Source organism: Gigantopelta aegis, chromosome 4 (genome assembly GCF_016097555.1).
Source record: "Gigantopelta aegis isolate Gae_Host chromosome 4, Gae_host_genome, whole genome shotgun sequence".
Taxonomy (NCBI): Eukaryota; Metazoa; Mollusca; class Gastropoda; order Neomphalida; family Peltospiridae; genus Gigantopelta; species Gigantopelta aegis.
In genome coordinates, this window is record NC_054702.1 from 83354145 (window position 1) to 83379654 (window position 25510).

At 33.6% G+C, this 25510-nt stretch overlaps 1 protein-coding gene across 1 annotated transcript; it reads right to left on the minus strand.

Annotated features, from left to right (window-relative positions):
* Positions 1-740: 740 nt before the first annotated feature.
* Positions 741-23897, minus strand: LOC121371242 (tRNA pseudouridine synthase Pus10-like). Its single transcript, XM_041496982.1, is given in 20 exon segments — positions 741-968; positions 6070-6169; positions 6810-6892; positions 6894-6909; positions 7115-7158; positions 8018-8135; positions 11149-11204; positions 11701-11777; positions 12531-12587; positions 14203-14328; positions 15237-15319; positions 15437-15510; positions 16493-16538; positions 16892-16953; positions 19460-19571; positions 20367-20401; positions 20901-20987; positions 21335-21463; positions 22069-22203; positions 23883-23897. Coding segments are annotated over 20 exon segments (1488 nt in total). The 5' UTR covers positions 23892-23897; the 3' UTR covers positions 741-929.
* Between the last annotated feature and the right edge of the window lie 1613 nt (positions 23898-25510).

Consider the following 25510-nt stretch of genomic DNA (forward strand, 5'->3'; position numbering starts at 1 on the left):
GTGTCGTTAAATAAAACATTTCTTTTTGCTAACAGCTGATCCTTAGGTCAATGGTGTGTGACCACTTGTAAACAAGACTTTACATGTATGAAGGAACTCGTACACCCAGGACACAGACGTATGAAATGTAAAACACATTTATGGTTTCTATATGTATCCATTGCTACACAATAATCGCAACCTCTATTATTAGTCTGCAGTTAGATTGAATTCCATTTTTGGAACCCATTGGGTCATTTATCCATTTTGATTAGTGCTCCTAAACTTGTATATCAATCTTGGATTTAAAGGTATGTACTATCTGTGAGAAAAGTGCACACAGATAACTGCACATTTTGTTGAAATAGCCCTTGAATACCTGGGTTTGTTTTAGATCCCAACTACATGTACATCACCGACTGCCACAGTGGTATGTACCATTGTGAATACTGGAAAGTGCATGTAAAAGATCTCAAGTGTGCTGCTTTGTCAGTAGATGTAGCCTGGGGTGGGTAGGTGGGTGGGGGTTCAACAGGTTTCCTGTGAATGTCAAAATAACTATATCGGGCACTAATGGACGTAGTTTTAAATGTGCTCGGGTGTTGTCAAAACATTCTTATCTATTCCTTTCTTATACTGACCTAAATAAAAGGATAAGTTACCAAATAGGGGTTATAACCCATGAAGTAGTTGTCTGATACAACACTTTCATAGTAGTAAAGATATTTTATTAGATTAATAAAGAAAAAAAGACTAAAGAGTCCAACATGAACATTTTATTAATTGATTCAATAACTTTGTGAAAGATGATTTGATGGGATGCTCATTTATGCAATATAAAAGACATTCATATCACAGTGTAATAGAAAAATACTGTGTACTTCTTAATATGTCCATAGCAAACAGATGATCTTATAACAAATAATGTCCATTTAAGTCTTCCTTCTTCATTATCTTGCCAGTCTTGGTGGCCACTCAACATTCACAGACTGCAAGAGAAAATAACAATCATGTTACTGTATTAGCCCTATTTCTCGTTCCAGCCAGTGCATCACGACTGGTATATCAAAAGCCGTAGTATGTACTACCCTGTCTGTGGGATGGTGCATATAAAAGATCCCTTGCTGCTAATCAAAAAGAGTAGCCTATGAAGTGGTGACAGCGGGTTTCCTCTCTCATATCTGTGTGGTCCTTAACCATATGTCTGACGCCATATAAATAAATAAATATAAGTAAATAAAATGTGTTGAATGCATCGTTAAATAAAACATTTCTTTCTTTCTTTCTGTATTAGACATTAATTTATTTACATGGGAACAACATTTTTAAACACTCCTACCTTTAATACATATAGCATTAAAAATAAGTGATATCTGAATACAAATATCTTAAGTACAACTCTGGTCACCCAAAACCATCAACATGCTACCACCGTGGTCAATTCAGAGCTCAGATCTTTCCATCACCAAACATATGGGACATTATTTGGTTACATCTTCCTCCCAGATATTTGACAAAATCATGCACCACACTACAGAAAGAATGGAACAGAATACCCCAAACTGCCATTGGATGTTTGATCAGGTAGATACCATGACAGATGAATTTATTTTATGTATTGATTAATTAATTAATCAAACAAACAGTAAAATCTGTCTAAATTGGACCCTGAACAAACTGGAATCCTGTCAAAACCCACAAAGTTTCATGGTCCCGTATTTTTTAAATTCTAAAATGTGACCTCTAAATACTGGATCCGGTCTAAATCGGAAAAATATTAGGTTCCCAGCTTGATCTGGTTTAGACCGGTTTCACTGTATTTCTACACTTGTTGCTTATCTGGGTCTGCTTCTGGCGTACCTCTACATTCTGGCATAAATATTTTATGACAGTGTTGTTTGATGTTCTGTTCTTTGATATGAATAGGTTACTGTAAAACAGGCAGTATATTTTTGACATGATTAACACAGGGGCTGCTAACTTGTGATTGCAATGGCAATGGCTAACATGATATAACAGAGTAACATAGAACAAAGGTGGTTCTTATAACAAGGTCACCAGGGTGGGACGTAGCCCAGTGGTAAAGCGTTCACTTGATGCGCGGTCGGTCTAGGATAGATACCCATCAATGGACCCATTGGGCTATTTCTCGTTCCAGCCAGTGCTCCACCACTGGAGTAACAAAGGCCGTGGTATGTACTATCCTGTCTGTGGGATGGTGCATATAAAAGATCCCTTGCTGCTAATCGAAAAGAGTAGCCCATGAAGTGGCGACAGTGGGTTACCTCTCTCAATATCTGTGTGGTCCTTAACCATATGTCCGACGCCATATAACCCTAAATAAAATGTGTTGAGTGCATCCTTAATAGTGCATGGGCCATGGGCCAGATACCGAAACCCTCCCCCCCCCCCCCCCCCCCCAAAGGGATTTTTGGAAACAAGTATTTTTAGATACCTCATTATATATGAATTTAATATCTGCTTGTCTGCAGCAAAAATGTTGGTGGATTAAAAAAATATCACCATTTGAATGGGGGTACCGTTGTACATTTTATGTCACAAAAACACTATATTGAAAAATTAAATATAGTGATAAAGTTGTCATCCATATACATTTTTAACAGATATAAGGCCAAAATGAATGATATTCATCCTATACTAGATGTTAATAGTAACAAACCAAATAACAATGCAATATGTGGTATGAATAATGATATACTCATCGGCAAAAGTTAAGTAATGCCTGAAATGCATTAATTTCTATATTTATACATATTTTGGGCTGCTTGAACCTTTTACTATTAAAAATTGCACTGTATTTAATATACTGAGGCAGTATTATTCAAATATGGTTCAGTATATCTGCCTATACTATACTCAACAAAATTAATTACGGTCCAATAGATATTTTAGCATTTTCCTTTAAATATGGGGAAAATACAACTTCTTCCATTGAAAGTTGTCACCATTGTGGCATGTGCTTAAACTTAATGACTTAAATAAATTTTGAGGGAACACAATGACAAATAACATTCTGAACAAATGTGTAACAAATACTTGCCTAATGCTCATTTCAATATTTTTCATAAGTATGTGAAATACCCAGTGATTTTTGCATGTATAACCAGTAAAAGTTTACTGAAACAATGTATAGAAGCCACATATATGACCAAAACATGCTAAAATAATATGACAGTAACAAAGAATTACATTATAATATAAGAAAGTTTACTAGCCCTTAATTAATTTTGTTGAGTACACATGTATGTGCATCAATATTATGAATATGTCCCTCTTTACTAAACACCAGTGTTAAAAATTTAATGCATCAGTTTTGTGTACCTACCATAGTCATCTATTTCACAGAAGTTCATCTTATACTAGTCTGTGTTTGTAATACTTTTAGATTTGCCTTTATATTTACATTGTGCTTAACTTATGCTCAGGTGTATATAACTAGTTTCTACATCAAATATTGTCTAGGAAAGTTTTGACTTCCTTTCATATTCCTTTGCATTTTCATGCAATTAAAATATGTCTGTCATGTTCACAATTTCTTGTATTCTCCTTCTCCAGGATCTGCTCTGGTTCCCCCATCAGTATGTCCATCAGCTCTCATGGTATCATATAACTATTTCATCACTAGTGTGCCTTCTAAAATTTCTCAGCCATATGACAATTTGGTTGGGGAATAGCCTGGATTGCCTGGCATGACATACCAAATGACAACTTGGCAATTTGTTCTCTTTTTGTGCATTCTCAGAGCATTCTCAGTGAATACATACATGTAGAGTGGAGAAGGCTGATTTATACTCTACTGTTTTTCAATATTATCATCTTTGGTTTGGCAACAAACATTTCCAGATATTTCTCAAGTCATGATGTTTTTGTATGTTATTCGTACCTGCACTCCCATAGAGAAGGTATATGAAATGATCTGCTTCTTAAATATATGAACATCAATTTTTGCTGAACTTCCATGAGCTAACAACATTTCAAGGAAGTCTTGGTGTTGCTTGAGAATATTCAAAACCTCCAGTTTTCCATTCTGCATAAAAGCAGTTGGTATCATAGCCAGTAATGTCAAGCACAGCTGGAATTGCTAGTTGGTGTCTTCCCTGCATCCCTAATGATGCTGTGCACATCTATAAGATGTCTCTTGTTGCCAAATTGAGTGTATACAAATGTCCGTATCTGGGATGGTGAACTGGCAGCAATGTACAGACATTGAAGTATAATCTTTGTTTCTGCATCTTCTTGTGCACTTTACAACACCTTCAGACATGGTTTGCGTTTGAAACATGTACTTTGTCTCACAAATAGAACCCTCTTCCCAAGAAGCTGAGGGCAGAGTTTTCTTTTTTTCATTTAAAAGGTCTTACAGTCTCTTAAGACCTTTGTAGGGATTCCTTAGATCAAGTGTGGCTTGGAAGAACCCCTTTCACATGAGAACTTTAGTGCCAAACCACGAATGCTGTTATAATGCTACTGTGGATTAGTTGCAAACCTTCCGTCCAGTAGATATTCCCTGAAAATATGCCTGATGACTATATATGATGTCAATTATATAAACCTAAGCATAAATTAAGCACAATTTAAATACAAATATGTTTTTAAAAATAGTACAAGCTTCTGTGAGATAGACGAATTGTAAATGTTTTAACACGCATGCCGAGGAAAGGCACTTATAATTGGTTGGTACTAAGAACAGAGGGACATCTTCATAAATGTGTGAACATAGTATATAAACTCCATATACTTAATCATATTTGAATAATGAAGCCTCAATATGTTATAGAAAAAAGCCAGGTCAATTTGTTTTTTTTAATAATAAAAGCTTCAGGCAATCCTAAGTATGTGTATACATAGAAATTAATACATTTCTGGCATTGCTTACTAGTAACTTATTTTGAGAAGTATATAATTATTCATACCTCATATTATATTGTTTTTAATTGTTATTAACATCTACTTAATAGAATAAAAGGAAGGATGTAGAAATAGAAAATTGTGAACTTCACATATATCATATTTGGGTCACATAAAATGATTGAGAATTGGGAATGAAAGTTAGATTTTTATAGTGCTAGATATTTGCATATGACAATATCAATCATATACACCAAAATATAAGTTAAGCATAATATAAATAGAACTGCAATTCTAAAATATTACAAAATGCAACAAAAAAACTAGCTATTGTAAGATGAACTGTTGTGAGATAGATAAATTGTATATGTAATGCAGACTTGCCTAGAATGGTATGTAAATTCACTTTTTATGTTTGTAAGACTTGTGTGTAATATAAAAATATTCAAAATATCCATGTAAATGGTTTAGACAGCACATACTGCACCATATTTAAGTAATGCTGCCTTCAGATATTAAATACAATACAATAATAAAAGGATCAGAATGTTTTAGGTACGGTATGTATGTACACATGTACATAAAGAATAACGTATATCGGGAACTGTGTAACTTTTGCTGGTGAGTATACCCCCGGTACTATATCCATACCACATATATTGCATTGCTTTGTGGTTTGTTGTTATGAACATGTAATTTAGCATGAATAGCATTCATAATTTGGTCTTAAACCTGTTCAGAATATGTCTGGATGTTAACTTGAACATTGCCATGCAATTTTTTCATATACTATGTTTGTAATACTCAGGACATTTCAAATTCATTGACTCACTATGCTTAGTCAGATGCCAAAAATTTATTATTTTTTGGTGGAATACATTCACCAGTAACCCAGCTTGAAAGTAGTCCAGAATTATTTTCAAATATTTTTGAAAATTATGTGGAACATTCAACTTGATCAGAAATTTGCCCCGTTAAAAATAAATAGGGTGCCTACACTCAAACATGCCCTACAGGCACACCCACCAACAGATTGCCTGCAGACAAGCTGATTTGAATATGTCTATGGATAGGCTTCAAAGATATACTCATCTTGAAAAATCCCTAGGGGGTGGGGGCGGGGGGGGGGGGGGGTTATAGTGGACCCACGGTCTATAAATAAAACATTTCCTTCCTTCTTTACAACATGGTCTGACTGTACTAGTTTGTAAAATGTTTTACCTCAACATCAAGTTGTACAATGTCACAGTCTGTTCCTAGCAGTGTTGACAAATGAGGATTGGTGCGACCAAAATCTCCATGAACAAACTCCTTAATGTATCTTGCAGCAGTCAAGGAAGCTACTCATAACAGAAAAATGGTTTTGTTTTGACACCAGCTGCCTTATTTATTATTTGATCACATTTAATTGTCCATTTTAATTTCTTTTTCAAAAATAGTTTTTGTGATAATTCAATGTCTGAAGAAAACATCTATTAAAAAAAAAACCCTCCCCAAAACAAACTTATATAATGAAAATAATTGCTGAAAATAATTGGGGGATAATTTAGAAAAGCCCAATTCTGGACAGATAAAGCACCTTTAAAAAGTTAGTGGGTTGTGTATACCAGACACCATTTTATATAAAGGTCTCCTTTTCTTCTGTCTGGAACATAACCTTTAAGAGCAAATGTCTGAAGACTGAACCCAATTTGTACATATTAATAATTACTCAATTATACAAGCTAAAATCGCTGTTTTCATTTTTAAAATTATTTGCAATAAAGAGTGTTTTCCAGATGGGACAAAACAGGAGATTGTTATCTGAAATGGCCCATAAAACAAAATGAACACATATGGTATATTACAACAGTTACTGTTATAATAAATATTGCCAATTGTTAAATTTTATTTATAGTGTGACCCGTATTTAATATCTGTTTTTTTTTATTCTGAGTCGACCTCTTGCGGATAAAGGATACGTTCCTGCTTGTGTTGACAAATACAGCTTAAACCGATGATCATCGACCTTCTCTGTTCTCATCTCATGAATGACTCTCTCCCGGCACAGCCAACGGACGCCTAGTAAATAAAAACAATATGACTGGAACACTTGGCAGAAAACGGCAAATCATATGCAATAAAACTAATACTAATATTTGCTGATGTAGATGTGAGAATAAAGCAGGTGTTAGTTTGGTATGCTACCGCAGCCAATTTATTTTTAATTAGCACTACAATTCAAGATGAAACTTTTTATTGCACAAAAAATAAATACACTTTATACCTGTGTAACACTCGAATAGGTGTTTTCTGCTGAAGTGTGAGATTCTGCAAAAATAAAAGACATGTATTAAAAACAACAACCCAAAAACCCCTTAATATTGATTCTTACATAAATTTTATGCAAGAAACAATTAAGCTCAAACACAAACTTAAGATAAAATTCCTTTTATTATATTTTTATAATTTGGGCTATTATAGATGACAGAAAACAATTGTTTTTATAAGTAATCGTATCTAGAAAATAATAATTCAGTCAAACTTAGCAAAAAGCAATAAGACCTAAAAATAATGGTCAAGAGAAATTCGATCCATCAAACATATTTAAAACAAATCCTAGTAAAAACAATTCAATCGATCTGTTTACTCAGTAGTTACTTTTCTGGCAAATGATGATACTCAATAAATTGAGTTCTACACTTAAGATCAGGCATGAATGCAATATGAAACACAACCAGAAGGAAATAAGCATTCTGAGAGTACAGCTAAAGCAGTACATGTCCCCTACCATGGCCCAACTACATTTTGTATCTCCTAGGTTTAATGATTAAATTGCCATGAAAATCAAACTTGATCTGTAACTATACATGATAAGTCTAACCACACATTTTCAGCTCAATATCTTGAGGCATTGCAGAACATACGTCTGAAAAACTATATACAGGACGAACAGATGAAGACAAGAGCTACAGTCCCCTCCAACTGGACCAGTAGGGGACTGATAAATCGTTAAAATTGTTTTAAAAAAACAAGTCACATCCATTGTGTGTGAAAATTGAACCTGGTGTGAGACTACTTTATGTAATGTTACAAAGATAAATCAACATCTTTACAACAGTATGAAACCAACCTTTATATGATGTAATTTGTTACAAAGATAAATCAACTATAACAGTATGAAACCAACCTTTATATCATGTAATTTGTTGAGATCTTCTTGGCTCAGTGGTTTTTCAGAACAGCACAAAGCACAGTACGACTTTGTCTTGTCTATCTCTCCTTCCTTCAGGTTTGAAGTCTCCTCTCTACAAAAAAACCCCACATAAAAATGTACACAGAACATTATCCGTACATGTTATGACACATGACAATACAACAGTAAGCCAGGTGATTTGCTGGACGTATCTTTATTCGGGTAATAAAACAGAGTATTGTTCCACTGGAGTAATAGACCTCTTTCCCATTCCCATTGCGCATGTGCACAAAGAGTACCGTCCCTTGCCGAATTGGATGGTATTGAGGCTATATACAAATTGGGGGGCATGATTGACAGTTGTCATGAGCGTCGTGAGTAGCTTCGTAGGAGCTGTGAATCTCTAACGACTAACGTATATATTTCGTATAAGATGTTAAAATGGCTGCGAAAAACGGTCTACTAAAGTTTACATCGGAATGGTTTAAGACCAAAAGCAGTGAAAAATTAACTTAGACGAAATCTCTGGAGCCGCCTGTCAAGGATATTTTAACAATGCAAAGTTAAAAGATTCATACAATAAAATTAACTTTAGTGGAATGTGTTTGCTACTTTTAACAATTAGAATTATAGTTAAATATTCACGCGGATTTCCAGTGATGTTTAATTCTCCACATGTATCAGTATTTAAAATTTAATAAAATATGCCTCCACTTCCCCCTAAAAAAGACAACAAAACCCCTAACTCACATAGACGTTTATCATAGCTCTATTGTCCCCATATCGTTTCATTAAAAAAAGACAGTCATACAACTACTAATCAATGTTACATGTCTATCCACAAATTATTTATTTATGTATTTATTTACTTATTTATTTATGTTATTTTATTTATTATTTTATTTTATTTTCACTATCATTTATATCAGATACATACAACTTCACTTGAAATAATATCTGATATTTACGAAGTTTTAAAACATATATGAGCCGTCACACGTGAAAACCTACAACTTATTAGCATGATGAGACTCCTTTTTAGCATGATGAGACTCAAAGTTTGACGTCACATGTAAACGTGGAAGTAAACATTGATATGCTGCTTGCATTGTTTGTTTTGAAGAATTTAGAAGATGACATCTTCTTCTTTACATGAAGATCAGTTTGAAGTAAACATATATCTGTATGTACAATAGTGTTTGGTTACTATTTTGTATTTTGAACATTGGTCGAGATCGTTAGCGATACCATCAGTACTTTGATACACATTTACAAGCATAGGGAGAAGTCTTGTATATCGATGTGGTATGCAAGTATTACACGTTTTTATAACATACATGATTATACATAACATAAAGTTCAGCAACTTTTCCAGAGTGGTAGACCCATGTAACCTGATACGATCCTAATTTGGTGTTTGGTCCAACTTATAAATATTGTATATAATTTCAGGCCCGTAGCCAGCATGATTAGCGGGGGATGGGGACGAAATTTCATGTAAACGGAACTCGTCAAACGGGAGCGCCAAAGGCATGGAGCCATAGATGGGGGGTGGGGGGTGGGGTGGGGGTTCCCCCCATATATATATATATATATATATATATATATATAAAAAATCCCTTGCCAAACAATGAGATGACGCCGGTTACACTCGAGAATAATACACGCACTTTTGTTGCGAAATATACGTTAACAAGTTGCATTAAGTTGTGGTATGCATGTAAAATGGCCTGGTCACAGAGCCATGACAAGAAACCGTTTGTTTTCAGTCGTACCAATGTATTTATAATAAATGATACATGGCATACTTCTCACATCCCACAAACAGGATAGCATACACGACGTCCTTTGATGGATCATTGGTTGGGACGGGAAATAATCAAACGGGCCCACTGAGGAGGATCAAACCTTCAGCAAATGAAACCTGACAGACGTTCTTGCTACGTTATCCCGGTCATTTGGGGACAAGGACTTTTATATGTAAAATCCGATTTTTTTCCCCATGTGAGCGGAACTCTCAATCCTGCATGGGGGGATTGTCCGATCCCCCCTGGTTACGGGCCTGACATGGTACTTAATATGTTTGCTTCAAACATTCAAACGAAGTACCTTATGACTGCACATAATAAGCCCTCATGCGTAGTGGAATGTGAAAGAGGTCTATTATGTGAAAACCAAAACTTGTGCGGTCTTACTGTCAACATATTCTCTCTTTAAAGGGACATACCCTAGTGTTTAAACACTAACGCATAGTTTTGACTATTAGAGCAATTTTTGATAACTGAAATCATACTTTACTTAGGAGATAACCATATGGAGTTTTTAGATTTGCGGGTGTTATTGTCTATTTGATCCTGCAAATGTCATTTTTGACAAAAATGAAACATTTGCGGGCATCAAATAGACAACAACATCCGCAAATCTAAAAACTCCATATGGTTATGTCCATTGTAAACTGAATCGTTTTTCTACAGAACTGACTGTATATTTGGCATTTCTTGAAAAAAAATACCTGGCTACAATCTAACTGTAAACCCTTGAATCGTCAAGTTCGCCTGTTCCAATTGCTAATGACGTCACTTTCTAATGACGTCATTAGCTTTCCGGGTGTTATTGTCTATTTGATCCCGGAAAAAGAATGTAATTAACCAATCACAATACAGAACACACGACAGTCAGTTTACAATTAGATTTTATGGTTTAGATTGTCAATTTCTGTTCATTTGAAGTGTTTTTGGTCTTTAATATCACAAAATGCATTTATCATATTTTTAAAAGCGCATGTGCGTCTGAGAAGTAACTGTTATGGAGTAAAATTTTAGTCTATTTTTAGAGGTTATTTCACTATTTCAAAGTCACGGACTCGTGTTTCACTCAATTGTAACTTTATCCAAATGTGTTACAGGTTTGTAGCTTAACTAAACTTAGTATGTATTTTCATGGGCTGAAACTAAGGTATGTCCCTTTAACATCCAATAGCTTTTCAAACCTTTTATAAAATTTCTACAGCTCGTTCAATTTTTTTTGACCAAGTAAACACTACAGTGTAACCATTGATCTACTTACTGAAAACATTAATTGATAATACACATCATACAAATATTTCAAAGAATTTGTCACTTTACCTTGATATTATCTGCAAATCCTGAACAGCAACATCAGAAGTTGACATGTTAATTTTCTAAAATAATTTAAAATCTTTATTTCAGGTTATGAGATCACAACACTTTCATATTACTAACTCAAGAAGAGATAAAGAGAATACTACATGAGTTTGACATTAGAATCCATTTCTTAAGCAGAAATAAGTTAGTTATTTTATTTACAAGAGTTGTAAAATAAACAGTGTTTAACAGACATTTTATTTTCTACAGAAAAACAAAAACGACATTTAAACATCAATTTCCATTCAAAACTTATTTAGTGCTGACATTTGCACAGTTAAAGTACAAAACAAAAATATATATTGGCAACTTTAGTGTTAATTATTTTCATGAATGGTTTGGATTTGACATGTAGGTAATCACCATATCTTTAACACAATCTCTTTAAGAGTCTGTAAATAACGTAACCATACCTCTTGAATTGTTTTAGTGGATGGTTTGGATTTGACATGTAGGTAATCACCATATCTTTAACACAATCTCTTTAGGAGTCTGTAAATAATTTAACCATACCTCTTGAATTGTTTTCAATTCTTCTGGTGAAAACATTACAACATGAGGATTAACTAGTTCCACAATAAACGGTCGACCTGGAAACAAATAAATTGGAATACTTGTTAATATTTTTGTGGTTAATGTGTAAAATAGGTGTTTAATTTGTCCGTATTACAAAAAATAAAATTAAGAATTAAGAAAAATGACATAAAAAATTAAAAGTTTGATGGCTAAATAAAACAAATACTGAGTCAATCTCCATGGCAATGCCACATAACATGGTTAATTGTCAGTGATGGTCATGTGACAAATTCTTTATAAGAAAATTAAATAAAGGTACTAACCAACATAACCATTTTTATATAGAATCATGTTTTTATTAAATTTTATTATCCATATGGTTCAACATAACCGAGTTTATAATAATCATACGAAACACATGTAATAACAAGGTTTATGACATAATTTTGAGAAGCGACGTCATGACATGTCATTGCTTCTCCAGTCCTTGCTTAAACTGTGCATTTGAAATATGACGTCATTTCGTCGTCTCCTTCTAGTTGTGGCTGAAATTTTTGAGTTGGGTCTTGTTATTCATAAAGAAGACAACATTAATAATATGGATAATAAAGAAATTATTACATTCGTGTCAGAATTCATGTATTACCCTCACACTCACTTGGACAATACAAAAATCCCGACACTCGTTTCATCAAATCAGTATGACATACAAGCTCGAATAATAATTTCTATAAAGTAAACTAAATTCATATAATGAATTTGCCATACAAATCATACTCATCATAGTTTTGTTATAAATGTTACAAAAATATTTGTCACGTAAATACCTGTTCCCAACATCCGTACATCAACATCCTCTCGGCCAGAAGCAGAGAATTTGTGATCTGAATAAACACACGTAAAATATAACATAAATCTTTATTTTAATTATGACAATTTTAGTTAATCACTTTATCCATAGCCATAATTATGGAATATATTTTCACAACTGTAACCCATAATTTTATAAGATGGGGATAAAAGTGACTGAAATTTGTTTTTTAGGTGCACCAGGACTTCTAGAATTGTTTTAAAATCCACTAGCCATGGGATCAGTAATTAAAAATATTTACTAGCCATGATTCAAAATTCACTAACCCTACTTTACTTTTAAGTTAATACAATTTTATTAAATAATAGTAATAATCATCTAAAGAGGGTAAAGTAAATTTTGTTTTATTTAACAACACCACTAGAGCACACTGATTTTTTATTTTATCATCGGCTATCGGACGTCAAACATTTGGTAATTCTGACACTGTTTTTAAGAGGAATCCCGCTGTCGCCACATAGGCTACTCTTTTACGACAGGCAGCAAGGGATCTTTTATTTGTGCTTCTCACAGGCAGGATAGCACAAACCATGGCCTTTGTTGAAGCAGTTATGGATCACTGGTCGGTGCAAGTGGTTTACTCCTACCCATTGAGACTCAGGATTTGGAGTCGGTATCTGGATTAAAAATCCCATGCCTCGACTGGGATCCAAACCCAGTACCTAACAGCCTGTAGACTGATGGCCTAACCACGACGCCACCGAGGCTGGTCATTTACAGAGCTTAAAAACACTAACACTGGGAGTTGGGGTATATTTGACAATTTTGTTTTTCACTAGCCGTCAGGCATGGCAATTGTAGTTATTTACTAGCCCAACATTGAATATCACTAGCCACGGGAGTGGGGCTACCATAATCTAGAAGCCCTGTACACTTTCCTTGGTCTTGAAAAACAAGAGGTTGCTGTTGTTGTTATGAAAAAATATATCTTGCTGGTTAAAGGGCACAGGAAGAATATTGTTAAACAATGGTTTTCAGGTAAAAAACTAATCTGAAGAATTTTCATATTACAACAGATTGCATTTGTCTATTACAATCATGTGACTTTGTTTTTCTTAGCAATGACAATAGAATATGTGAGCTTAAATTTGATATAGTGTAAACTATGTAAAATATTGCGATATGTTTTTTTCTTATGAAAGTGCATGTTCTCTTCCCATAAATTTTGTGAACATTTTGTATGTGCAGTGCATATCAGTAATTTGTATCTGCAATGAAAATAATGTGTGTGTATAAATTTGCGACTTGAGGTTGGGCACAGGCAACACAAAATTTATATGCACACATCACTAGCCATGGGATCAGTGATTTTAAAAATTTACTAGTCATGATTAAAAATTCACTAGCCCTACTTTACTTACGTTAAAACAATTTTACTAAATAATAGTAATAATGAGATGTCACCTAAAGATGGAGATAGAGCTTAAAAACACTAACATTGGGGGTTTGGGATGGGGGCAGGATATTCATATTTACAAAATAGACTTAGCTGCAATATTTAACACTAGCCGTCCGGCATGGCAATAGTAGTGGGGCTACCATAATCTAGAAGTCCTGTTTCTGGGTAAAATAGAATTCACATTATAAGTTACAAGGCATGGGAAAAATATTGTCAAAAATATTATTACCTGTTGGTTTGAATCGGTCAAGAATGCTTTCACAGATTAATTCTTGGACAGATGATTCTGATTTTCTGCCACCATCAACAATCCATGGTGTTTGACTCAAAATTCGACTAAATTTCTGGTATCGACCTTTAATTAAAAAATAAAATAAAAATGTGGTTGAAAAATGTTTTATGCAGAAAAAGAAGAAACTGCTAATAAAAACAATGTAAGTTTAAAAAATAAAACAATAATTTAAAAAGATAAATATGGAATTTTACAGGTGTAAAGAACACTGGAAACCCTGACAAAATACAAGTAAGTTAACTGGAACAGGATTGTCTTGTTACCATACAAAATTCCAGTCTTTAGCTATTGGAAGGGGAAGGGGGAAATGCAATCAAAACAAGATGTCAGGTTAATGTATGAAAAGAACGGAAAAAATATTTTTCATATTTTCTCAGTGGGAAATATTCTGCATTGGTTTAATGTACACTATTATTGGACGATTGGACGCCAACAAACCAATCACCATGTCGGTACTAAATATGGACGTCATCACAATTTGGCAAAGTACAAAAAATGACGTGACGTAGTTTAAAGTGTTTGTGTTTACGTCTTTCTGTTTTCAGTGTAAAACTTGTAATAAAATTGTAGTTTAATGCAATCCATTATAGATTATTTAATTTTTTTCAGAATATATAAAACTTTGGTTTTTGAAAGTTATCTTTGAATCGTGATTAAAATACAAAGTTATTAAAAGCAATACCCAGAAAAGTGTAAAGTGTTTTACATTGTTTTTATATATATATGGACGTGTAGCCAATGTATCTAAAAAAAATGATAATAAAAAAAATTAAAAAATATCTGGGGTAATAAATAAAATAACAAGCTCGGCGACAGTTATTATCAAATTTATGTCCCTTGTGAAATAATTTTCACTTGTCACTTGCTAAAGCTTGAAAATTATTTCACGTGGGACATAAATTTGACAATAACTGGTAACTCGTTTATTATCCTCTATTTATGTTTCATATTAATAATAATTTAAAACCTACCAGCAATATATACTGCTTCATGGCAACAGGTTATTTCGTACCTGCATATACTGTCTGGAATGGCTGGTGGACAGTGGAAAAACCTGCCAATAGAAACATGCACAAATTCAGCCACAGAAAAATTATTTAATTAAACAGGTCAGTATTGAATCTAAAATGAATTAAACAAATTAAGCATAACAAAAGAGTATTAAAAATACCTTTTAAATTTGTCTTCATCTATCTCCATTAAAGCTTTTGCAACACTCGCTCTTGTGAAGGTCTCAAATCCATACTAAAAACAGCAGCAAATATGTGGTTAATTTGTTTTGTTTAACATCACCATTAGAGCACATAAGATTTATTAATCATCGATTATTGGATGTCAAACATTAAAATTTTTTGACATATAATCCTAGAGAGGAAATCTGCTACATTTTTCCATTAGTAGCAAGATATATTTTATATGCACTATCCTACAAACAGGATAGCACATACTATGGCCTTTGTTACACCAATCGTGGCACACTGGTTGGAACAAAAAATAGCCCAATGGGCCCACTGACTGGGATCGATCCTAGAATGACAGTGCATCAGGTAAGCGCTTTACCACTGAGCTACATCCTGCTCTGCCTCATGTAAATGAAGTACATGATTAAACCAATCAACATAATCTGCTTATAAAACTAGGTGAATCATCTCAGTTTAACTGCATTCTATGGCCATAAATTGTTATAATGACAGCCTTTTTTCTTTCATTTGTTTCAGTAAAAATATTTTCCATTTATGCATTTACTCTACCAGTCCTCTATATTGCTATCGATTTGGTCACATATGCGACAATTGTTTTTCATTTGGAGACTAAAACATTTCACACTATCTATATAAAAATACAAGTATACGCCATCTGGCTCCTAGATTGAAAAGTTAACGTAGAGGGCTGTCTGCAGTGTTCAATATATCACTGTGAATAAAAACTGAATACATGAGTACGTGTACATTATACAAGTAGGCACCATCTGGCTCCTAGATTGAAAAGTTAACGTAGAGGGCTGTCTGCAGTGTTCAATATATCACTGAATAAAAACTGAATACACGAGTACGTGTACATTATACAAGTAGGCGCCATCTGGCTCCTAGATTGAAAAGTTAACGTAGAGGGCTGTCTGCAGTGTTCAATATATCATTATGAATAAAAACTGAATACACGAGTACGTGTACATTATACAAGTTTTTATAATTCAAACTGTTTGAGAATTTGGATTTAGGAGAGTTACCCGTTTACACTTTCTTTTTCTGAACACCTCTGGTTGAGCATTTAGTCTGCAAAAGAACAAGAAGAATCAGTAATTTGTCAAATGCATATAACTTGAAAAGAATAGGTTGACTTTTAATTATTAATTGTTCATAGAGTTAAAAGGAAAAAGTTATGACCCATTTTATTAACAGACGACTGAGAAATGAATAAGTTCTGCCGTAAAATTGTTTAATAATTTTATTATTATTATTATTCTGACATTCCACTTGCTAACAGCAAAATCTTCTAGTGATTCCTGAAACTATTAAAAGCTGAAGTATTAACTAAAATGCTAATATAAATTTTCCATTAGCTGATGTTTTGCCCTGCATACTGGTTTATTTTCTTTAAAAAAAATTCAATATAAAAACATACTTACAAAAAGCCACATTCTTTGTCAGAATTATCATAGATGAAGGTTATGCAGATTTCAAAGTCACTCTGAAAACAAATAGATTTTTCATTTATTAAACAGTGAAACCTATCTAAACACGTCGGAGACCTAATGTTTATCCGGTTTAGACAGGATCCGGTGTTTAGAGGGTTGCCTTTTAAAATACAGAGTTATTTCCCATGACATCAGCATCAAATACGTAACTGTAAACAAACAAGTCTGAGAATTGCAGAATGAATGTGACTGTTGGACTAATAATAATGTTGCTATATCACAATTTTTTTTATTTATGTATCTTTCTTATTTATGAACCAACATTAAAACATATATAAAAACAACAAATTTCAATGTAATTTAGTTTTTACCACAATTAACGTTGCCTACTGGTGACCAAGACATTTTCGTTCTTTCTTAGCAAAATTCAGTGTGCGTAGTTCTCATTTCTATCGCAGAAAAGAAAACACTTGTATGTATTTTACTCTAAATTTAGTTGTTTTAAGCATTTTACTTTCAGTGTGTCAGTATTTCATTATCAAAGCGCATTGAAAAAAAATTAATTGTGAAAACTCTAATGTGTGAGTAACTGGGATTTTTCTCAGAGATGAACAGAATTTGCAAAGCACCAGGCAGTACAATTGAAAACAATCGAGCATTAATTACTCTGATGTCTGCTAAGCTTGACTGAGACCGCAGAAATTGGTGAACCGTGATGTAACACTGGATGCAGCACAGTCAGCAATGTTTTCTGGTAGTCGTGTTTTCGTTAAGTTGACTATTCATTCGTTTACACTTAGTGACTATGCCGGTTTGTTCAGGTTAATTAATTAAGGATTTTAAATTTCGGAACCAAAAATCAGTCAGGTTTCAGAACTGGACAGGTTCCGGTTTTATCAGGTTTTTAATACATGGTTTAAATAAGAGAAAATTCGGGACCATGAAATTTGGCCGGTTTTGACAGGATTTTGTATGTACAGGGTCCGCTTTAGACAGGTTTCACCAGGGGTGGGGAAAAGCCCTTTTTTACTGGTCTGGGACCGATTCTAGGGAGCGGGAGTGAAAATAATAGCTACACCGGCAAACTCTAGAGCCAGTAGAGGTCAAATGTCATCCAATCAGCGACAAAGTTATTAATCGTTTTGTTTAAACGTGTGCCAGCTCAGGCTGTCAAACGCTTCAATGGTGTCATCTTTTATTAACTTTCAGGACACAGTACTGAATACTCATACTTTTTATACATATATGGGAGTTAAAATTCATAACTTTTATTCCTTTTGTAAATATTATTTATTCCATTATTTTTATTCCTTTCTTTCCCCTTCCCCCCCCCCCCCCCCCCCCCCCCCACAGTAGTGATGACATTACATGGGACCGATTGACAATTTATTTTCCCCCACCCCTGGGTTTCACTGTATAGCTTATTTCTCTCCAATACTATTTTTAGACTTAAATTCTTTTAGATGAATAGATAGATGTCCAAACAGAATCTTGTTTAGTGTTTAACTTATGTTGTCATTTAACATTGATGGATTAATGTACCAGTATATGAATAGTCTTTAGAAGAACATGTATTAATTTGCTCTTTTGGGTTAAAGATTTTGAAACACAATCTTTTTTGCAGGCATTGAGAATAAATTCAGGCAACCCATTTCCTTTTCGTATAATCCACTATATCAACGTAAATGGTGCCCTAAATTTCACCCAAACAAAAAATAAGTTATGCAAAATTAGATTTGTGTGAACGAATTAATAATTCTTGCAAAATTAGATTTGTGTGAACGAATTAATAATTCTTGCAAACTTAGATTTGTATGAACAAATTAATAATTCTTGCAAAATTAGATTTGTGTGAATGAATTAATAATTCTTGCAATTTTCAGAGGCCTATTTTGTTTAGTTTTCTGTGCGCGTTTTTTTCCTCAGAAATTTATCGTCAAGATTTTATAATGGATGGAAAGTAGTATATATATTTTTTTTTATTTAACACTTAATATTGTGAAGTATTATATTGTAACACACATCACAAGAAAACTTTATTTTTGTGTATTATACTGATTACAGACCTCCAGAATTCACAGAAAAGATAATTTCAGGTAGCATGTCAGTAAATTCATGGAACAGAACATACATTACCCATCATGACTATGATTATAAAAAAACAGGGCATGGAATCGAGAACATTTTCCCCAAAAAAATTGAAATCATGAGGCCTGGATTAACATAACATTTTCTTTGTAAGAGTTCCTCGGTCATTGAGCATAAAATAGATGCCAAAAATATTCTCCAGTTAAGGTTATGAACTTTAACTGTAAGAGTTAATCCAAAAAAAGATTTATTTTTATTTTATAGAATAAGCCTTGTTGTATTTCTGAGATAAGATCAAATTGATCATCTGAAATTGAGATTCAATTCTTGCTTTATTTATTATCTTTCTTCAAAATACTGGTACTCTTCATTGTGTCATTCTTAATGTGCATACCTTTGTCCTGATATTTACATATAATAATTGAACTACAGAAATTGCAATGCAAATATGTATAATAAAAAATAAAAAACCTTTTGCTGAAAGTCAATCCCAAGCAGTAATGCCAGTTCTGGCCCGGCAAACCATTTCCATATGTCCTTAATAGAAGAAATATTATCTTCTTTCACAGACTTGTAGATCTCACTGGAAGATAATAACATAATTACATGTACTTCCATAAGAACTCAGTCTACTACTAACAATTGGTTAAATATAATCATGGGTTTGAAAATTTAAATAAAATCTAATATAATTGCATGTACTTCCATACGAACCCAGTCTACTACTAACAACTGGTTAAATATAAATCACAGATTTGAAAATTTAAATAAAATATAATATAACTCATTTTAACTGCATGTACTTCCATACGAACCAAGTCTACTAATAACAATTGGTTAAATATAAATCATGGAGTTGAAAATTCAAATATAATCACAGATTTGAAATTGTATTACTTAAATACTGTTTAATTTATTAAAGCCATTGAATAAACCTGAAAGTAAATGTAAATATGGCTGGGTGCATAAAGTAACTGAAAAATGCTTTGCTGCAAAAGATAACAGTTAATTATTATCACAGATATGAAAGTAACAGTAATATTCTGTTTGATATTCATGAACCAAGCAATAATGTAATTACCAACTTGCTTTTCATACAAATATAGCATTTAGCCATGCTATGTAATGTGAGTAAATCAAGACTGAACTGCTTTGAATCATGGATATAGCCTGGTTTAAATATCTGTGTGTAAACAGAATAGCCATTAAAAAAACACTGTGATGTCATCCTAAATGAATACAGACATCAACACAGATGATATTGCAATAAAAAGACTAACATTCTACATATGCCTACAAATGTGTGACATTTAACATTAAAAACAAGTATGTCAGTTTAATATCTGATTTTACAAATAGGAAATTTTCCACTGCTCACCTAAACTCTGTCTTTAGATGAATAAATACAGCATGCTGAAATTGAAAAATAATAAATTATATTAGACTTAATCAATTGAAAACTAAATAACTAGATCTATGTAAAACATTTTGTAACTGACACTTAAAAATTACATTAAAAAAACATATAATTATTTCAGAAATGCTACAAATCCCCTTGCAATTGCATGATCCTCTTCCTGTATGTTAAGTTTTTAAAATATTGGATAAGAAATGAAGTCTGTAAAACAGTGACATAATTTATATTTTTAGTAACAGTGACCGTAACCTTTTGCGTAAAGTGGGGAAATGTGAACTCATTCAAGATGTCCCGATCATATTCCTATACATATGTGAAGTTCTATATAAATCGGATGAACAATGAAGTTGCTACAGCAGTGACATCATATTTCTATTTTAATAAGTGACCTTGACCTCTGACACATACGGGCAAAATGCTAACTTTATAAAGATATTATGATCCTGATGTTTCATGAAAAACGGACAACTTGTCCCAAGAAAACCTATGAAGCACCTGTCTTGGTTGGGTGCATATTGGCACCATCAGAGAACACAAGTAGTCAGTAAACTGGTAACCTTCCTCGTCCACTTGTTCTTTTATCTGAAATAAACATGCTGAAATTAATCCTGATTAATGCAATCAACCAAAATTAACACACATTATTCTACAATACTAATAGTAATAAATATGATAACAGACTTTCTAAATAATCAAAACATCAGTTTTGCAAGCCATAACAAACCTAGTCACTCTTAAATAAATACATCATGAAGTAATCTTTTACTTCTTTTCACAGCTAATGTATTTTAAAAAGTTTGTAATACTAATAAAAACAAGTATACACTTAGAGTTTGTTTTTCAATAGCAATCTTTTCTATAATAATTTAACAAATAAAATTTAAAAAATTAAATAATTAAAATCTCATTAAATAGCAGTGTCCACTTACTTTGATGAAGAATTCTTTACATGAAAAGTCTTGAAGAATGCCAAGACAAGCTGGACATGGCTTACTGACACCACTGAAACTTGTGTTGTTTTCAGTCTGACAAAGCTGTCTCACCACGTCTGAAGCTTGCTGTTATAACAAGAAAAATTTCAGGAGATTTTCTATTTGCAGTATCTGGTAATTATAGGTTAATGTATCCTTCATAAATAGATGAATTTTTTTTATTAAACTGTAGTTAAGAATCTAGTATTAGTAATTTTGTCTGCACTGAATAATTTGCAGCAATGATATTTTACCTGGGTGTGTAAATATAAAGTAACTAAAACACTTATTGCAAAGTGACCATAACAAATATGATTGTTACTTCCAGTAAACTGTACCTGGGCCTGTGCTTATACAACTTTTAGAGTGCAGACTCAATCTCTAATGACGTCACATGCATACAATTTGTATTGTGTTGTCATGACCTTCACATCTCGGACTCTATTAGTCTCAAGTCTCGACTCCAAATGTTTTATAAACATGGGCTCTGATGTATATAAATAATTTACATATAGGATAAAACTGTTATCACATATCTACCGTGTGCAAATATCTCCAGAGAACTCTGAGGTTGTGTTTGAGCAGATGTGCTTGAGATTTTGAGGATGACAAACTGTTTATCACTGATTTCATGCAGATGCAATTATGTATCAGTTAAGATGTAACTGAATTTAACAGAACAGTGAACTAACCTCAATAGTCTTTTTGTATATGTGAGGTCGTTTCTCTCCCATGAAGCGAAGCACACAGCGAGGGCAGCATCCTACATCAACGAGACACTTAGCCACTGATCTGGCATCATCTTCAGATGATGTGATCAGCTCCAGCTTAAACAAATAATAATAATCTGAGTAAGTTTTGTTACATGTAAAGTTTGTTTTGTTTTATCTATCAAATATCAGCGATTGGATGTCAAATATGTGGTCATTTTAATATACATAGTCTTTCATTAATAGCAAGTCATCTTTTAGAAGCATCATCCCACAGCAAGGATAGTGTGGCCTTTGATTATATACCAGTCGCGTTCACTGGCTGGAACAAGATATAGATAGTCCAAGTGGTCCACTGACAAAGAAAGAAATGTTTTATTTAATGACGCACTCAACACATTTTATTTACGGTTATATGGCATCAGACATATAGTTAAGGACCACACAGATATTGAGAGAGAAAACCTGCTGTCGCCATACTCTGGTTATTTGAACTTCAGAGTTTGAGGGGCCAGTAAGACAATCCCTAACCCTCCCTTCATCCAGTGTCTATACATATACTGGCCACAATCCTCATTCTCTCGTCTTAAGTAATTGTTGTTGGATAGAATGCTGGTCAACTTGCCCAAAACCCGACTCAACCCAATGGTTGATTAACTTGTCCCCAATCTCTTCAGCAGACCCCCAGTCAACTCATCAGCTTGCCCCAGTGTTTGGTAAACTCACTCTAATAATTTGGCAATAGATATATTTCACATTCCAAATGCACATGTGCCCTTGCCAAATTAAGACTATATTCAGGCTATTTAGCAGCATGGAGGACATTACCAACAGTTGTCATGATCATCATGAGCAGCTTCATAGGAGATGTCAAATTCTGATGACTAACGTACCTATTTTGTATCAGATGGCTGCAAAAACCGGTGTACTAGAATTTACATCGGAATAGTTTAAGACCAAAATCAGTGAACAACTTAAACAGTCTTTAGAGCTGCCTCTCAAGGGCTTTAACAACACAAAATTAAAAGATTCATACTATTACGTTACTATAATTTTGAATAAAATGAACTGAATTGGAATGTGTTTGCTACATTTAACAATTAGAATTATACTAAATTATAGTTAAATATTCATACCGATTTCCTGTTTTTCTCCACCCGTGTCAGTATTTAAATATTTAAAATGCCACCCCTTGAAGGCTCTTCCACCTAAAAAACACACCTCACAGGTCTATTTTTCCTCCAATAATAATTAACCAAATTGATAGAAGACAATTTTAATCAGCAGGCTCGTAGCAGGGGGTGGGGTGGGGGGGGGTGGGGGGTGGGGGTAAGGGTGAGAGTTACAGTAATGGGCAAATAACCTTTGAATCATGCCCCTGGACCCCCCAAATAACTTGCGACTTTGGCACTCATTCAAATGCCCCCCCCCCCCCCCCATAATGTCCACCATGCTATGGGTGGGCCAGATCACAAATCCACTGAAATGTATCGTCACAAGTATGGACAATAAATAGGATTGGAGTGAACTGACCAACCACTGGAGCAAGTTAACCAAACACTGGGGCGATTTGTGAAACTTTGGAGTTGACAAGGAATCAGGATTCAAATTCCTGCTCACGTGTGTGCCTTGACCATTCTCCCGGCCAGAAAATTGTGGACGGACACATTTTTCATACATTAAATACAGTAACGGTTGGAATTCTGATGTCTTCCTGTCCTTGCCACTTTTTAGTACCTTATGATAACAGGATACATATTTAAGGAAGAAAAACAAGAAATTTCAATTAAGTTCACCTCTTCCATGGGAGCTGCCATATTGGATATTCTTTGTGGTGTTCCTACCCTTTTGACGGAATTCGGTCGAAACACTTGTTACCCTTTTGACGCGATCAAAAATCCCTTAGCATCTTTTATCACAGGCTTATTGAGTAATATGCTTCATGATCAGGATTCAATAGCATCCTCATTTTGAAACAGATTCCGAAACAATTATTATGTCATTGTCCTTGTGAAGGTTTCTCAGTACAGTAGTTCGAGTGTCCTCTAGCCCTCCCATTCGTTTATATGTTGCCAGGGGACAAAGAGGAGGACTAAAGGACACTCAAGCTATCAGTACAGAAGGAAGGAAATGTTTTATTTAACAACGCACTCAACACATTTTATTTATGGTTATATGGCGTCAGACACATGGTTAAGGACCACACTGATATTGACAGAAAACCTGCTGTCGACACTTCACGGACTACTCTTTTTCTATTAGCAGCAAGGGATCTTTTATATGCACCATACCACAGACAGGGTAGTACATACCATGTCCTTTGATATACCAGTCATGGTACACTGGCTGGAATGAGAAATAGTCCAATGGGCCCACAGACAGGGATTGATCTCACACTGACTGCACATTGAGCAAGCGCTGTACCACTGGGCTATGTCCCGCCCTTCTACCAGTACAGATGCTAGAATACTCAAGAACATTTTAGACCACTGTCCAAAATCATCTAAGCATAAATGTTGGGTTTTTAAAAACAGTTTTTCAAGAACTAAATAATTGCTAGGCTCCCAAGATGTACTAATTATACATGTAAAATATTCATATTATATTAATATAAATAATCATTGAATCATATACCTTTGACATCTGATAACCGATATATTGTTTTACCTGCCGAGGGATATTGTCCCTCCCCGACCAAATGACTACCCACACCCAGTTTGATCACAGAGGCTTCAAAAACAAGGTAATTTACAATAATTATGTTTGTAAATATAGTGTAAATACTAATTAATTTTTTTTATAATAATAATAATTTTTTTTTTAAATCTTAAGGCATTATAAGGGAAAGACATGCAGTTGGTTAAAAAAAAAAATACAAAAGGCATACTGTACATTGCTCATTTTGTTTCTAAGTTTAAACAATACAACACCAAAAGGTATCCAGTATGAAGCAAGTGAATAAACTTTAAAACTCTAAAATACTTTTTAATATTAAATTAAATAAATAAAAAAACACAAAAAAACCAGTAGACCTAGTCCATCCAGTTGGTGTAATGCAGCAAAGAGAACAAAAAGAAAAGGAATGCTTGATACCATAGCATATTAAATAGTGGCTATTAAAACATAATTGTAACACTGATGTTGAAAAAGTAATTTTAAAACATCAATACCAATTCTTTGAATTAGTATACAATTCAAAGAGGTCATGTAAATTATGGAATGCCATGGAAGTTGTAAGCAATATGATCGTCCTGTCCTGCATGGTGCAATGGTTTATGGTTGGAACTTGGCAGACACCTGGCTTCTGGCTGAAAAGTTACGAGTCACACTATTTTGTAATTATTTATCCAAGCAAAGAACTTGGAATTATTTTTTTTTTTAATAAAAACAAAACACATTATCATTACAAAACATTTATTTATAC